General features: G+C 45.6%; 2 protein-coding genes across 2 annotated transcripts in view; one reads left to right on the top strand and one right to left on the bottom strand.

Annotated features, from left to right (window-relative positions):
• Window positions 1–6,279, bottom strand: part of ABRAXAS2 (abraxas 2, BRISC complex subunit) — an 18,088-nt gene extending 11,809 nt beyond the window's left edge. The window contains 3 exon segments of the mRNA XM_083844747.1: window positions 2,440–2,476; window positions 5,440–5,530; window positions 6,121–6,279. Coding sequence (XP_083700873.1) covers window positions 2,440–2,476; window positions 5,440–5,530; window positions 6,121–6,192 — 200 coding nt within the window. The 5' untranslated portion in view covers window positions 6,193–6,279.
• Window positions 6,280–8,089: 1,810 nt separating this feature from the next.
• Window positions 8,090–15,856, top strand: EEF1AKMT2 (EEF1A lysine methyltransferase 2). Its single transcript, XM_083844586.1, has 6 exons — window positions 8,090–8,187; window positions 8,397–8,462; window positions 8,971–9,085; window positions 12,686–12,793; window positions 13,697–13,913; window positions 14,738–15,856. Exons 1-6 carry the CDS (start codon window positions 8,132–8,134, stop codon window positions 14,833–14,835), a joined length of 660 nt encoding a protein of 219 aa, XP_083700712.1. The 5' UTR covers window positions 8,090–8,131; the 3' UTR covers window positions 14,836–15,856.

The following is a 15,856-nucleotide window of genomic DNA, read 5'->3' as shown; positions in this document are numbered from 1 at the left end:
AAATCAACCTCTGCAGTCTTACCTTTCTCGATATGGGTCAGTATTCGCACCACCCACTTAGACATCCAACTTGGGTGCGTTTGGAGCCGAGGGGGACTACAGAGCTCACAGACAGAGGCAGCTGCTCCCAGAGGAAGAAGCAGAGCACCTAAGTTAGATGCGTAAGACTTGCTGGTGCGAATACTCTAACCACTTTTAAGCAACCGGTAATGCAATGCGATATGCCTGAAGTTGTTAGTTTTAAAATGCTTCCATTACGCACATTAATTTGATGACTAGCATCTCACCAGCAGCCTCTACAACAAGGGGCACACACATAAATGGACCGGGTCATTTTATTTTGGCCAGCATTCTGCAAAACCCTGCTTTGATAACAGGAGGTCTACCTGCCAAGGAGGAAAGGAAACCAGGGCCACTTTACATGCAGCTACAGATTAATTCCTTGAGCTCCAGTCCTGCAACTAGACTCAAGAGGAGACCCTTGAAGCCAAAACAATTATACCAGGGTCAGCACGAACACGAAGAAGCATCGTGGTCTTTCCATGAGGCTCTGCTTACAGGACAGAGGCCCAGGCCCTAATAACTTGTTATTTAGAGGATGCGATAATTTTAAGAATTCATAAAGCTATCTACACAGACAGGTTTATAAATTCAAATGGATCACACTTCATAACAGAAGGGAAAGCATTTGAAAATAGATTCCTCCTTGACTTACCTGCCAAGCCCTTAGTCTCTGTCAAGAGCTGATATCACTAACACCTAAAGCAGTGCAGGAAAACACTCTGTTTTAGAGGTCTGTGATCTCAGCTCTTGTGTGAGGGGGAAAAAAACATCCTGAGCTCAGTACTTGGCTGGTAAATGAGGGTGGAAATAAAATTTGGTTTTAAGGTGCCAGTTACTTTGAATATTAAGACAACAACTCTTTAGACGTCTGAGATACACCTAATATTTGCATAATCTTTTCAATTCATGCTCACAGCATTTGCATATTCGTTTAAGTAGCGGATATCCAATTCTTTCTTTATGACTTGTAAGTAATTTTCTCATGGGACGAGCAACTAGCAGTTCACAGAACGCCTTCATTTGAAAACTGCACAGCCAGAAATCAGTCCTTTGAAAACCCTCACTTCTCATTCAGTTCTGCTCTTTGGTAAAAAGCACTGGAGCCAAGCCTGTTACACTCAGCAGCAGCAATTCCCACTTACAAGAACACAGTGTGGAGGAGCCACAGGCCCCCCTAGGCTGGCTACATCTGAGTCAAAGGATAAGGCAGAGTGCCCCCAAACCACACCTGCTACAGCTGCAGGAACAGAGAAACTGGCATCATGCTCTGGTACTGATAAAGGTCATAGAAACTCTGCAAGGTTCCCCTGTGCTCTGCAGTAACTAAATTCAGCTGTGCTCTTGTGCAGAAAGCACGTCAAGAAATAAACTTCTTCCCCTTCCTCCATCGGCTCAGTTGCTAAAAACCAATTTCTGGACTGGGGCGAGACAGTGAACGTGAGCGGTTTTGCTATGTGCTGCACGAACATCACCGGGAACCGCAAAGAGTCTCCCAGACACTGGGATATTATCTTGATGGGTAGAGTCTCCAGCATATAAATCACCGGGATAAGAGTACCCTCTGTAATTATCAGATAGCAAATGACAGACTGCAGCTTTTCTCTCTAATGCAGCTATGTCAATCACAGTATCTAAGGTACTGCGTCTTCTTAATTGGCTGGAAAGCTCTAAATAAAGACAAGAAGAGATTAATTGGGAATTCCTTCTAAAAAGGATTTCTAGAGAGCAATTTAGAAGCTATCACTGTGTAACAAATGACGACTATAGAGAAAAGTTACGTGTAATAGACTGAAGCTGCTAAACGGAACGTATTAGGCCTATATTTAATTTTAATTCTGGACTACAGAAGATCAGAGGGCAAAAAGAACTGGTAAGCCGAAAGCTTTAGAATTACTTGGTGCAAATCAGCACAACTAATGACAAAACAACTCGTTAACCCGGCAAGTTAACAGGGTAAAGGCACACAAGGTGTACTGCGACCCACCAGGCTTCAGCAGAGCCAGCCTAAGACTCCAGTAATTTGGATTGGTTTTGACCTTCATCTTAATTATCGGTGATATGATTTGATCTAATATCCGCCTCCACTTGGCGGGGGGGAAATTAGGAGAGGTAACAAAAGCAGCCGTACCAGCCACCTCAGCAGCCCTTCTAAACAAAGATTTTGCAGTAAGGCAAGAGGTACTAGAACGGTAAACTCATACTCTAATCACCGTGGCTGCTGCAAGTTACACGGTTCTGTAATGTCACCAGATGCGTAAACAATGCAAACTGTGCTAGGTGCATGTGAGGCGCTACCACCTGTCACCTGCTCAACATATTCACAGCAACATTCACATATTCCACAGCCAACACAGGAAGACAACAGAAAAGGCTTACCTAAAGAGTTTTGAACACGGCTCATGGTTATGGATTTCTGCAACAACAAAAAAAGAGAGAGACATATGTCCAACCGCTCGAGATAGAGAGACATTAGGCATATCTTGCATAACTTTTCCACATCACGGCTATTGAGCAAACAAGCGTTTGTGTCAGACCCCGGGCTGCCCTTCGTGTCTCAGCGACGCTTGATGACACAGCACCACGCCCGGGAAACCAGCTTCTCCTTCTGATCCTCCATTTCACTGAGGGAAATACTTCCACGGGAAGGAAGACTCACACTTGCTCTGATATACACAGATATAGCCTCAGACACATACATTTTAAATTATTTTTCAATAATAACCTCTTCGCAAAGGCATGTTTGTTTTCCGTTTTGAAACACCTTTCCGCATTTTACTTGCATTCATATTCATTGCTGCTGTGATAAAGAGTGTATAAAAAAAAAGGCCGGGGGAAGGAATCACTGAAATTTTCTATACTGGAGTATTTAACCTGGTAAGACAAGTAGAATTTGTTACGAGAAAAGGGGTGAAACACCACTCCAAAACGATTAGCTGCATTTTTGCTTTATATAACAGAATTGTAACTTTTTTATTTAAGTCACTGCAATTTTTTCATTAGTGAGGTACTGATAAACGCTAACATGCTTATTTAATCATTAGTGGTTGCAACATGTCAGTAGTCACAGAGAAGAGGGAAAAGAGCAAAACTCCAATCCATACCGTTCCCCTACCGCCAAGCACGGCTTCCTTTTTGTGGCTTTCCGTACTTCTTTAAAGTTCTCCTCCACTCAGACCTCTTACCAAACACAGTTTGTCATTGACATTGCTGTACTTTGATCACCCAACCTGTCTGAAACCGCATTTGCGGGGCTGAACAGCCCTTACGTGGCAACACTCTCTCAGCTCCTCTATTAGAATGCGCAACAGCTCTGTTCAGACCCTTCCTTCCTGGCGAGCGACCCGCCACCTGCCCTTCTGACAGCCACCGCCTGCTCCGGCTGCAGCCTCAGTGGCCAGGACTCACCGCTCCCAGGAGCAGCAGACCCAGCACGGCCGCCCCGCGGCAGATCGAGCCACCAGCACAGCAGGGCCCTGAGCACCAGCGGCACGCGCGCTGCCTGAGAAGCCACGTTCCCACCGGCAAGAAGTTTGTGGTGCTGCTCTCAGACTTTTAAACAATCCAAACTACAGGAAGTCAGTGTCAGCCCCACGTTTCCATTCTTGCCCACAGGAATCTGTGGAGGTGATTTGCTAAACAAGGCCAGTAAATTATTAATTATTCCAGCCTAGACCAATTCCTTCCAGTGAATACACTGACCACAACTACTGAGAACATACGCTTGATCCTTGGCTTATTACTTCGACTTTTAAAAAACAGGAAGCAACAAGCCCACTGCCCAGAATGTGTGAGGAACCAGCAATCCAAATTTGAGCTTTACACATTGACTTATTTTACATAAATACCTATAGCGTACTTACTATACACCCACATACACAAGGCCACTGAGCTTTGAGACTACAGAAACATAAAAATGTTAAAACCCATCTGTGACAACTGTGCCACAAACCTGTCAGTTTCATTTCAACTTCTGAGCTCTTGGTTCTACTTGTAAGGCTGACCGAAAAATACTGCAGTAAGAAAACAGTAAAAATATCCAGAAGATCTCTGGGGAAAGGATAATTTCCTTTTTCACAAAACAAAAGGAAAAAGTAACAAAAAAAAAAAGAACAATATCTGAAAAGAGAGTGATTTCTTAACATTACTAACTCCTGGTTTCTGAAACCAGACTAGGGTGCAGCTGGAAGTGGCATTAAGGTATTATATTGTCATCAGTAACTAGGTCGGATCCCACTGAACAGTCACATCCAGCTTTGCCTGAACACACAGAGATTTCAGTTGCTTTCCTTCATCCGATACTTTGACAACCATTATATACACGCAGAAAAATTCTATCCCCGTATTTTCTGTAGTTTATCTCAAAGATCAGTGCAGGTCACACAATCAATTTACCACCTATTTTTCTTCAGGAATAACCAGAACAGGAACCTACGTAACCTTCAAGATTCTTGCATACACAACCACCGCTATTTAAAAGTGGTGAGTGCCTTCAGACGTACGGTGCTATAGGACTTAGCTTCATAGACCATCAGTTCATTACAAACCACATTTTGAGAGTCAACTGCAAGATGTTTGCGTTAGCTAAGCTTTATAAAGATCCTGGTAAGTTATCTACAATCTATCCCACACAGCCAAGTACGTACGCCTTTGGGTTTTTAAAGATTTAGATGTATTTCAGCACCGAGTTATATGCACGTATAAAAAAGGCATTTTCTTCCAGGAGCTTCCTAATCTCTCTAAGTCACAGAGAAGCTGTCACAGGCTTTTAACTCTCTTGTGTATCAAAACATCTGCATCAACCAACAACACTTAACGTCAAGGGCTTGCGTCTTCTGTTACCATCACTTCACTCTGCACAACAAATGAGCTTTACAGCACTCGTGCTTCTTATCAACGCATGGTTTGCCAAACATTCCTTGGCAAATAATGTCTCAGCAGCTTACAGTGCTACCGCCTACCAGCCAGCCAGCCAAACTCCCCACTAGCAGTTTGCCCCCCTTCAGCATCGGTAAATCAAGCAATGCATTTACCTTAAGTGCATCCCTGTATGCAGGCAGCCATACAAACAGGAAACTCTCTGCAGGGCCAATAAATCGTTTCTCCATTACAAAACTCACGTAACTCAGAATGAACAATCTCTTCTTCACAGCAAGAGATGTGTAAAAAGCCCCTCTATGTAGCGAGTGACTGTTACCTTTCCTCACACCTTGGCCATGAACAAATAGTGCGGCAAATGGCTTAGTGCTGATTTTGAAAGACTGGAAAAATCTTATGGTGGTCTCACAGCTGAAATAGTAATCCTTACTGAATTGTTGCACTGAAAATGAAAAGCTAAATAGTGCCTCTCACAGAATGTCTGAAAGTTCTGTTACTTACCAATGACTTGTAGGAATTCAGTGTTGCTGATCTGCGAGTCACTAATGCTAAAGGTCTCTTCTTGTCTTACCTCTCCTAGCAGAAATCCTTCCTGCAATTTCAAGGGGGAAAAAAATAAAAAAACACTAAAAATAGAAAAAACACTATATACACTAATCTATTGCAAATTTGTAATCATTAAATGGAAGCTTAAAAGCGAAGTTATAGTTTGAAACATATGGCTGAGCTGCAGGTATAACCAGTGATGAGATTTACCAGGGCTGACTTTCTGATTCACAGCACCGCAGCAATAAGCTGTAGAATAATAAGATGTTTTCATGTCCAAAAATGCTGATTATGCTGAAAGCTTCCCTCAGAAACACGACTTACGGAGGGAAACGGGAACTAAGGAGGCGAGCGCCCTGCCTGCAGCCCCAGCCCTACAGCACCGGGGGGGGGAACGGCGAGGCCCGATGCGAGGCAGAGCACCCCCAGCACCGCCCCGGGGGGCCAGGAGCAGGCAGGGTCCCCCCCCCGCGGGGCTCCCGGAGCCTCCCTGAGGAGACGGGGCCAGGCCTCGAGCGCCGCCACCCCCGGCGACCCAAAGCCCGGCCCCTCCCCACCCAACCGGGCCGCAACGAGCGGGGACGCGGGGCCACGGCCGCGGCCAGCGGGGCGAGGGCGGCGGTGCCGGGCACGTACGTGGTCGGCGCTGCTGTTGGCGCTGCAGTAGCAGACGGAGCTGAACGTGTAGCCCGAGATGGAAGCCGCCATCTTGGAGACCCCCGCCGCCGCCGCCGCCGCTCCCACAAGGCGCCGCGAGCGCTCCCCGCCCGCCCCGGTTCCGGCGGCGGCTGCGCGCGGGGCTGCTGGGAGCTGTAGTTCTCTGTGCGCACACACCGCCCCCGCAGGGGTAACCGCGGGGAAAAAGGTCCCTAAGGTCACCAGGTCCGTCTCCTAACGCTACAAGGCCTCCGCTAAGCCATGGCCCTAAACCATCTCCAGAGAAGGGCTATGAAGGTTGTAAAAGCCCCCCAAGATCACCTGGTCCAACCACCCCCTACCACCAATGTCACCACTGAGCCGTGTCCCCAAGCACCACGTCCAACCTCTCCTTGAACACCCCCAGGGACGGTGACGCCACCACCTCCCTGGGCACCCCGTCCCAACGCCTGACTGCTCTTTCTGAGGAGAAATGTCTCCTCGTTTCCAACCTGAACCTCCCCTGGCACAACTTGAGGCCATTCCCTCTAGTCCTATCGCTAGTTACCTGTGGGAAGAGGCCGACCCCAGCTCCCCACACCTTCCTTTCTGGTTGTTCAAGAGAGCAAAAAGGTCACCCCTGAGCCTCCTCCTCTCCAGACTGAACAATCCCAGTGCCCTCAGCCACTCCTCACAGGACTTCTGCTCCAGGCCCGTCACCAGCTTTGTGGCCCTGCTCTGGACACACCAGGGCCTCGATGTCCTTCTTGCAGTGAGGGGCCCAAAGCTGAACACAGCGCTCGAGGCGCGGCCTCACCAGAGCAGAGCACAGGGGACGATCACCTCCCTGCTCCTGCTGGCTGCACCATCCCTGACACAAGCCAGGATGCCGTTTTGCGCAGTAGTTATGTGCCCCTGGCAGCTGTTGACTGTGTGGTGGTAGAAAACATGAACACAAGAAGCAGCCCAGGAACTGAACGAGACGAGCTGTGTTTTTTCACTCATATCAGTTTGATTTTTCAGTTTCAGCATTCAACTCTCTACTCTCTAACGTTTTTCACTCACTCGGCCTGCGGGATTCTTCTGGAAAACGCTACGCTCTTTGTGCTTTGCAAAGGAAAAATGTTTTGCCTCTGATTTGCAAGCAGCTTCCTGTTGGCAGCATCCTGTGATGTTCAGAGCTTCCCAAATATCTGCTGATTTCACCCCAGCCCAGATATTTCCCAGCACAGATCATCTGGCAGCGGGGCGGCCCGTGTACACTCCCGTTGGCTGCCTCTCGTGCCAGGATTAGTATTGGTTGCAAACAGATTGCAGAATTAAGATATCTTGGAAAAAGTCTGATGAAAGGAAACAAATTTGTGAATAAATAACAAAAACAGAAAAAATGAGCACTGCAGAAAACAGCATTAAGAACTTGATGGTTATATTTTACATGTTACGCTGTCATGGAAAGTCAACGCAACATGAATCAGTGTTACCTCAATAAAATTCTTACCAAGTGTATGTAATGGCTGCGGGATAAGAATAATGCAATTACCATGGATCTGTAAGTACCGTGGTGTGGTCACACTGGAAACACGCGGGTGAAGCAGATTCCCTTTCCCCACCTAGGACACCTAGCGTTTATATTTACAGCCGTAGCTGTTCATAACCTCAGATCCTCTCCACCGGCGGACCAAAAGAAATAGAACAAGTCTTCCTTTTGCACATTGCCCTGATTTGAGGCGGTCGGTACGGGTTAAGATGATGACAATCGGGCCACTTGGAGCTGTGCTGCTCCCGAGGACAAACCCATTGATGGGATCAAGTCACACACTTTGATAGGATGGTAAAGCATGGCAATGAGGAGCCAGCAAGGGGACGAAAGGCTGCCTTGAAAAGCGGCAGAAGAGGCAAGGAAAAGCCCCGGGCTGGCGACTTTTCACCGGCGGCCGCGGTTCGGGCCCGGCTCCCGGTCCTCCGCTCCGCCAGGGCGGCGGCCGCGGCGGCCCGGCTGGGTGGCGGCGGCATGGCGGGCGGCGGGGGGCCGGCCTTCGGGCCCTCGGCCCTGGGCACCAGGCCGCAGTGAGTGCGGGCAGGGCCGCGATACGGGCAGGGATCGGGATGGGGAAAGGGTCGGGACCGCGGAGCAGCCGGGGCAGCCCGCGGGGGTGCCCTCCCCGCTCGCAAAGCCTTCGTGTCGGTTGTGGAGCGGGCGCGAAGCGGCCTCGTGATGCCGCCTTCCTCTCCTTTTCCCCGGCGTTAATCGCAATTTCTTCTCCTTCCCCATTTAGCTGGGATGCTGCGTACGACAGAGAGCTGCGGGTTTTTCAGGACACTGGAGACGCCGGGGAAATTTGGTAAATAGCTAACCGCACCGGAGCGCGCCCCGTATCCCTGTTGGTAACGGGGGTTGCAAAAGGGCACCCCGCAGTTTGGTTACAGGGTTAGCGAATAGTTCTGGGGGTTGGCAAAATGGTAGCAAATTTTAATCCTGAAGCCACCCGTTCCTCTCCTGCCCGGTTTTGCAATGTGAATTTATAAGATGCACTTAGATAACTGTCATTGCACGGAAAGTGAGCTGGGACTCGCCGTGTGTTTTACTCATAAACGTTCATTTTGTCACTGAGCTCAGATTTAAGTCGGCAAATTGGCAGTGCTGTCTTCATTTTTTTATATTTGGAGGGCTTCACCTTCCAGAGTTGGGGTTTCTGTGAGTTGTAAGGCCATTTGATTCACTTACACTTAAAGCAAATACAGAATATGAGTTCTGTCGGTTGCTGCCTGAGTGCTTCAGTGAGAGGTGCTTTGAAGAAGCCTTCTGTATGTCTTTGCTGTCGTGATTACCTGAGCCTTTGTTCCTAATAGGTTTGGAGAAGAAAGCATGGTTCGCATAATCAGATGGTTGGAAAAACAGAAGGTCCCCCATGACAGCTCTGTGCTTGACATTGGAACTGGGAATGGTGTTTTACTGATCGAGTTGGTTGGTATATTGCAAATTTTGTGCGCTTGACACAAAATCAATGCTCAGGACACTGTAGTTTAAGTACAGTTCACACACGTGACATTAGAAATCATGGCCAGCTGTAACTTACATGAAAGACAAGAAGCAGGTAGCATAAACTAAGACCGGTGTTCTGTGTTTTCCATCAGCAGAACACTGGTTACTGTGCACGAGGTCTTACATTGTCATTTGGTTTAAGAGGACAAGTGAAAATACTTCAGAGTTGTTGATAGGCCTTAAAGAACATTCTGTGACAAAAACAAGTCAGAATTGCAAGTGGCTGCCAGACAGCTGGTCGAACTTAGATATGTAACTCATTGAACCAGCAGTGCCATTGGGGTTTTTTTAAGTATGAACATATAGCATGGAGAATAAAGAACAACATGTATGTTGTTCTAGTGCACACCTAGAACATATAAGTTCTTCTTCCTAATGGAAATACATATTTTTTCACTAGATTTGCTTAAACTTCTAGTTTCTTGATACTACCTGGATTGTCAGTACGTCAGTTTTCAAAGTTTACAGCATTTCTTTAAATCAATCAGCCTGAATATTCCTGATTTTAACTTTACCTTTCTGACTTCGTACATCTAAAAATGCTTTTCTTCCCATTGTTGTGTAAAACACCCACAGATAAGGAAAGTTGATTAACACCTTTTGTCCACACTCAATTCTGATAATAGTACTCATTATTGATGTAAAAAATGGTCAAAATCAAGGTGTCTAAATACTTTAGAAGGTTGGTAACAGTTCTTTTCAAGAAGCTTCATTTCTGTCAGGATGAAAACCCCTTACCAGATGTGTTCTGCAGTATTACAACATTGTTATAGAGTGATACAAGATGTTTTGGAACTGCAGTATTCTTTCCAGGTTTTGATTGAGTCCATGGCTGTAATATTAAAGGAGGCTGGTGAAGAAGGGAGCTTTCTTGCTGCAGTAGTTTATATTGTTCTACATTCTCCATTTGCTCCGTTAGTTACTGCAGAAATTGCAGTGGTTGGAAGTCAAAGTCAGGTTTATAATGCTTTTTTTTTTTTTTTCTTAACATGAACTTTGATTTTAGAAGAATTTAAAGCCTTCATGGGGACTGACTGCCACGCTGAAGCATGGGATAAGTCTTATTGTCAAAAGTAGAAATTGCACATCTCATTAAGAGAAATAATTTTTGAAGCCTAATAAGTTTTAAGTGCAATGATAGTTCTTTCACCGTTGAATCACCCAACAGAAAAATCTTCATATTTATAAGACTTTTATATTGGCATCACTTATAAATCTGAAATTGATTTTCATTCTGTAGTAAGAAAACAACGGCCTGTTAGCTTTTAAAAACTATTAAACTGTCCCAAGAGCACCTCCCATACGTAAAGCACCTCAAAATACTCTGAGTGCTTTAACAGAAGATTTTTCGGTCCAGTTTCCATTTGAAAAGAATCTTCAAAAATTACCTTGTTTATTGTTTCTAAATAATTCAGGATCTCAGTTGCTGAGTTGATGTAAAATATTTTTTTGTTGTTAGCTGCTAGGCTTTGAACATCAAATCAGGCCTCTTGGCAGGCAAGTAGAACGCGTCTGCCATTGGAGCTGGACTTGATAATGTCGTAGAAATGGCAATACTGCAGAAGGCAGTCAGACTTCAGTCGTGAACTCTTTGTAGCAGCTCACTGAAAGGTAGCTGCTGGGGGCATGTGTTATTCTAAGGAACAGGAAGGAACTTAAAACACAGCTCGTTGGGAATACTGGACCCCAGCATGCCATTAACAGTAAATAATAGTACATGGGAGTATACCAAGAGAATTGTCCTCAAATGCAGCGAGGTCTAGATGAGGCTTTGTCAGCTCCAACAGGGAATGCTGCACAAAAAGGAGGCGAAAGAGCCAACTGGCTGTGAAATGTTGCTGCCACATGGAGCTCAGACCTCCTAAGTTTTCTGAGGACTGGGGAGGCCAAAATACTGACAAACTTCTGTGAGTGAAGGGTTTTCGCTGCCCGAGTGCGGGTGTCTGCCGTGCAACACCAGAAGCCCAAGCACAGTGCAGCGCTGCTCGCATCGCACGCTGCCTTCTGCTATTTAAGCGGCTTTTCCAGGAAGTGGCAGAAGCGTGCTTGTAAATAACCACCTTCAGGACACGGGGAGTCCAATTCCAGAGCGCGGTGCGGTCATGTTTGGCGCTTGACTGAATGATCCCTTCCTGTCCGTATGGAGTCAGGCCGTACAGGTTTCGCAGCATTTAAGGCTGTTTATCCTTCAGCTTTCCTTCTCTGCCCCAGAGACTACAGGAGCGAATGGAAACTCCCTGCAGTGACTCAAGCTCTTCGCTCCCAAACAGAGGAGCTGTTGTGGAAACTACTCTTCCACCCCCAAGCCTTCAGCGCAGGCATCTCGGGAAGCTTGGTTCGCTCTTGGAGCTCTGGGGAGGAACGTGGGCAGAAGCCCGAGCAATATGCTGTTCTTCATCAAATGCAAACAACACGGTCTTTGTGTCTAGCTGAAATTAGCCCTCAATTAAGAACAGCTGGCTAGCACTACGCTCACACGGACTGAGGGAGGAAGGACTTCAAAAAAAATGTACTTTTCCCTGCTATTGAGGTATCAGCCTTTGGAATAAGTAGATAGGCAGCGTTTTGCTCGGCACTGGTTAAATTCCATGTATTGTTCAAAAAACCAAACCCAAGCCATCCCCCTCCTCCCTCTGCTGTTCCTGCCTGCAGCTGGCCATAAGATCATAGCTCTTCCTGTTAGCTTTGGACCCAGCCGGACCGACCGGCGCACGTGAGGCCAGATCTGCTCGCTTCGTTTGCTCCGACCGAGGAGTGGAAACGTGTCGCCACCGCCCTCCCACGTGCCCAGCTCCAGCTGATGCCCGGTGCGCAAGCCCATCTGTGTAGCAAAAGGGTTGCTAGGATCTCGTCGCCTGACTTGGGCGAGCTGGGTTGTCGTTATCTAGTTCAGAGTCAGAGTAGCAGAAAGTCTCTGTGCTCTTTTACGTGCTTCGTGACCTGCCTGAAAGTGGCTGATACAAAGACCTCAGTGCGGTGCAAATAATTGCATTCAGATAGACGTTAGCATGAGAAATTAGAAAAAGTAAGTTTTTTACAGCGGTTTTCTGTACTAATAAAATGCGCTGCATATTTTGGCTCTTACCGTTTAGGTTATAAACCAAATAATTGCTCAACCTCACATGTTGTGCAAGTGTTAAAGAGGTTTTCTTATTGTGAAGCATCTGGCGTTGGCACATGTTCTCATCACTGAAAATTCCTCGTTTCTAGGTTACTTCTGGTGCAGATAAGAGCCTGTTCCCCACCAGGGTGTTTCTTTTCACAGTTCTGCTCCGTTTTCCACTTGTTGACATAAACCAGCTTTCAGTCAACAATGCTTTTGATGAGGTATCAGGCAGAATGGAGTTACTGCAGTTCATTCCCTTGGCTGTTTAGCTCTGGTGGTGATAACAGGAATAAAAATGAGTACATTTTTTTTTTCCTGTCATTAAGATGAGGAGAGGTTGGGTTATAGATGGGCAATATACCTGTTGAACACAAAATTTGCTAGCACGCTGATTAAGATTCTCTGCTTCTGCCTAGGCAAAAACTGGCTACACTAACCTCACCGGGATTGATTACTCACCTTCTGCAATAAAACTTTCAGAAAAAGTAAGGGAGAAGGAAGGGATGTCTAACATTAAATTACAGGTAAGTGTCCAGAGAAACTTTATTAAGGAAAGAGAAAGCAATTGACCCCGAGGTTAAAAGGCCTACTTGATATTCAACTGCACTCAGTGTAATATAATAATGATGTGTTTTGAAATTCATTTGTGTTTTATACCTCATGAGAGAACTCTAACCAAATAAATCTGTACTTCCGAGAAGATTTGTGGTCTGTTTGTCGTGTTTGTAACAGTCATCAGGACTAAAAAGATTTCCCTGCCTCTAGCGGGGCGGATGGCCGTTTGAGAAGTCCTGTCTTTTAGCTGATACATTCCGAATTTCAGATTAGAGATAGAAAATTAAATCCTTATGTGAAGGAATGCCTACCAGTAGCTATGCAGCAGGAAGTTTGCGAGGCCCTGCCTGAGCAGGGCTGGGAGCAGATGACCTCCAGAGGTCCCTTCCAGCCTCTGCCATTCCGTGATCCCGTGGCTGCCCTTCGCACCGAGCGCTGTCTGCTGTGCTCTTTTCCCCTCCAGCTCTGTACCTGTAGGGTGTCTCTGTTCCTGTACCTCCGTTGCGATCTCTTTGCGGCAGGCACTGTCTTGTCCTCTGTGTTTGTGCTCAGCACGCAGTGCCTAGGAAACCAGGGATCAAAGTACAAATGAGGATTTAAAGAATGAACTTCCAAATGTGTTAGCTTGAGTTGTAGATGAATAGGTATATATGTGGGCTTTGTAGCAAAGAGATTACTACGTCTGTAACGTATATAATGCCTGATGTAGAGAAAAAAGAAGCTGATGTGTAACTGAAAAGCCTTTGAGTTACCCTTTCCTAAGCACCCCTATCGTCAGGTTTGAGGCTTTTTACTTTAAAGCATTGGTTTGCATTAAAAATTCAGGAGCTCTTCAGTAAAGATCGTCTCACAGTTGCAGACTTCTTGTTTAGGTGGAAGACTTCCTGGCTCCGTCAGCTGAGCTGTCAGGATTTCAGATCTGTATTGACAAGGGGACTTTTGATGCCATAAGCCTTAATCCTGATAACGCGGCTGGGAAGAGGAAGCAGTACGTGAGATCTCTCCGCAGCGTGTTGAAACCAGAGGGCTTCTTCCTCATAACGTCTTGCAACTGGACCAAGGAGGAGCTGTTGGATGAGTTCAGAGAAGGTAAGCAGTTGAACAGAACCGTCTGCGAACGTATTTATGGTTGTTCGGGGGTGCAGTAGGTAAATTTTAATGTCTGTCTATTTACTTCGTTAGATGAGGATAAGACAAGGTGGCAGTAAAAAGACTAGTAAATGCCTTAGCCTATCCTCACTATGTTTTCTTCAACAAGTACAGCTTCTACATTTGCCAGTGCCAATCTGTGAAGGGAGCACAGGTTTTGTTATACCCTGGAGAACAAGGATTTCAGTCTAGTTACATGGGAAAGGAGAGAATTCTGTACCCATGGGAATGTTTTTTTTTATTTATCTTTTGGCTCTTTATTGACAGATCCAGTTCACCCATTCAACTGATTCTGAAATTACCTATATTTAGGGGAACTGGCAAGTCTGTGACTGTGACCTTTTATGTCACCCCTTCAGTCACCTTTCTGATCCTCTCTGAAGGGGGGTTGGTTTTTTTATTTTTATTTTTATTTTATTTTTTTTTATACGCTGGTTAGCTCCTGAATCTCATGCCTGAGGCTTGAAACTCCAGGACTGTGGATCTAAAACAACCATCCCTCCTGGGGAAATAAAATTACTGGCAAGTAACCATCTTTTCTGCCATTAATTTGTGTGATTCAGCCATCTAAGGTTTTTATTATCCGTGGAAGGTTTTCAGCTGTGTAAAGCAGCAGTGCAGCGTAACAATACAGTCCTATAAACTTGCAAAGTAACTGCCCTGCAAGTTTTCCAGACAAATAAAGAATGGTTCGCAACGGGTTATCCAAGAGGAGAATGAAATGACTTCCTTCTTACAAAAGCATTTTAATTTCTGTCTGGCAGGATTTGAAATTCTGGAGGAGCTGCCAACACCCAAGTTTTGCTTTGGAGGAAGAATTGGAAACAGCGTAACAGCATTGGTTTTCCAAAGAAAAAAGTGAGGCCATCCATCTTGGGCAAATTAGATTAGCTGAGAAAAGTCTGAACTTTAAAGTAAACCTGACAAAAACCCTCAGACACGTGTGTAAATAAATGTTATTTGAGTACACAGTAAAATACTATGCATGGAACTCCAAGGGGCTATAAAACATTGCCCTAGAAACATTTCAGCTTTGCATAACTTGCCTGTAAATTTTGTCCTTGCTACAACCTCACTTGTTTTAGGGAAGCTGTGAGTTTGTGTGAGACAAGTAAGGCATGCCGAATCTGAAGACCAATATAGCCACACGATGTTTGCATTTGGAACAACATAAAGATCAGCTAGTATTTCATTTCAGTATTGGTTAGCAGTAACCAATAGCAAAGGTATTCTGCAAGGTAAAAATCTCGTTCCTCTGTTGTGGTGTAATTGGGAACAAACTTTTCAGGTGTAGGTGCTGTGTCTTTTTTTCTAAGGTAAACATGGATATAACTGTTAAAGAGGGAAATGAATGTAGAAGCTGTAGCTGGTGCAAAAAGAAGGACCGGTCAGTGCTTTAAATTCAGAATTTTGGAAGTTCTCAGGCTCAGCATAGTTCTGTCTCCACCGACTCCTTTCCAGTAGAGGCAGACTACTGAATATTTTTAAAAATCTCTCTTGCAGGAATGTCTGCATGCTTTGTCAGTTATTTCCACTGATCCCATAAATATATAAAGACGTGATGTTATAATCTCACTAGCCTGTGACATATGTCTCTTTCATTATTAATTTGCCATACAAAAATGTCTTAAAAGCCAACGATGGCAGCAGTGGGAGCAAGGACACGTGACTTGGGAAGAGGATAGGGGTGCCGCCGGGATGTGTAGGAGTGGGATCAGGAAAGCCACGGCACAGGTGGAACTGATCTAGTGGGAGGTGTCCCTGTCCGTGACAGGGGGCTGGAATGGCATTGTCTGAAAGGTCCCTTCCAACCCAGACCATTCTAAGCTTCTATGATATGATTCTGTAATTTTAGTTGTATAAATACAAAAGAATTCAAAGCA

Source organism: Anser anser (assembly GCF_964211835.1).
Source record: "Anser anser genome assembly, chromosome: 7".
Lineage (NCBI taxonomy): Eukaryota > Metazoa > Chordata > Aves > Anseriformes > Anatidae > Anser > Anser anser.
This window is presented reverse-complemented; position numbering and strand designations above follow the sequence as displayed.

Bases quoted from the DNA above. Each gene is read 5' to 3' on its own strand.
- EEF1AKMT2 (XM_083844586.1), top strand. From the start codon at position 8,132: ATGGCGGGCGGCGGGGGGCCGGCCTTCGGGCCCTCGGCCCTGGGCACC. The intron at 8,188-8,396 runs GTGAGTGCGGGC...TTCCCCATTTAG, and splicing joins GCCCTGGGCACCAGGCCGCA to CTGGGATGCTGCGTACGACA. The intron at 8,463-8,970 runs GTAAATAGCTAA...TGTTCCTAATAG, and splicing joins GGAGACGCCGGGGAAATTTG to GTTTGGAGAAGAAAGCATGG.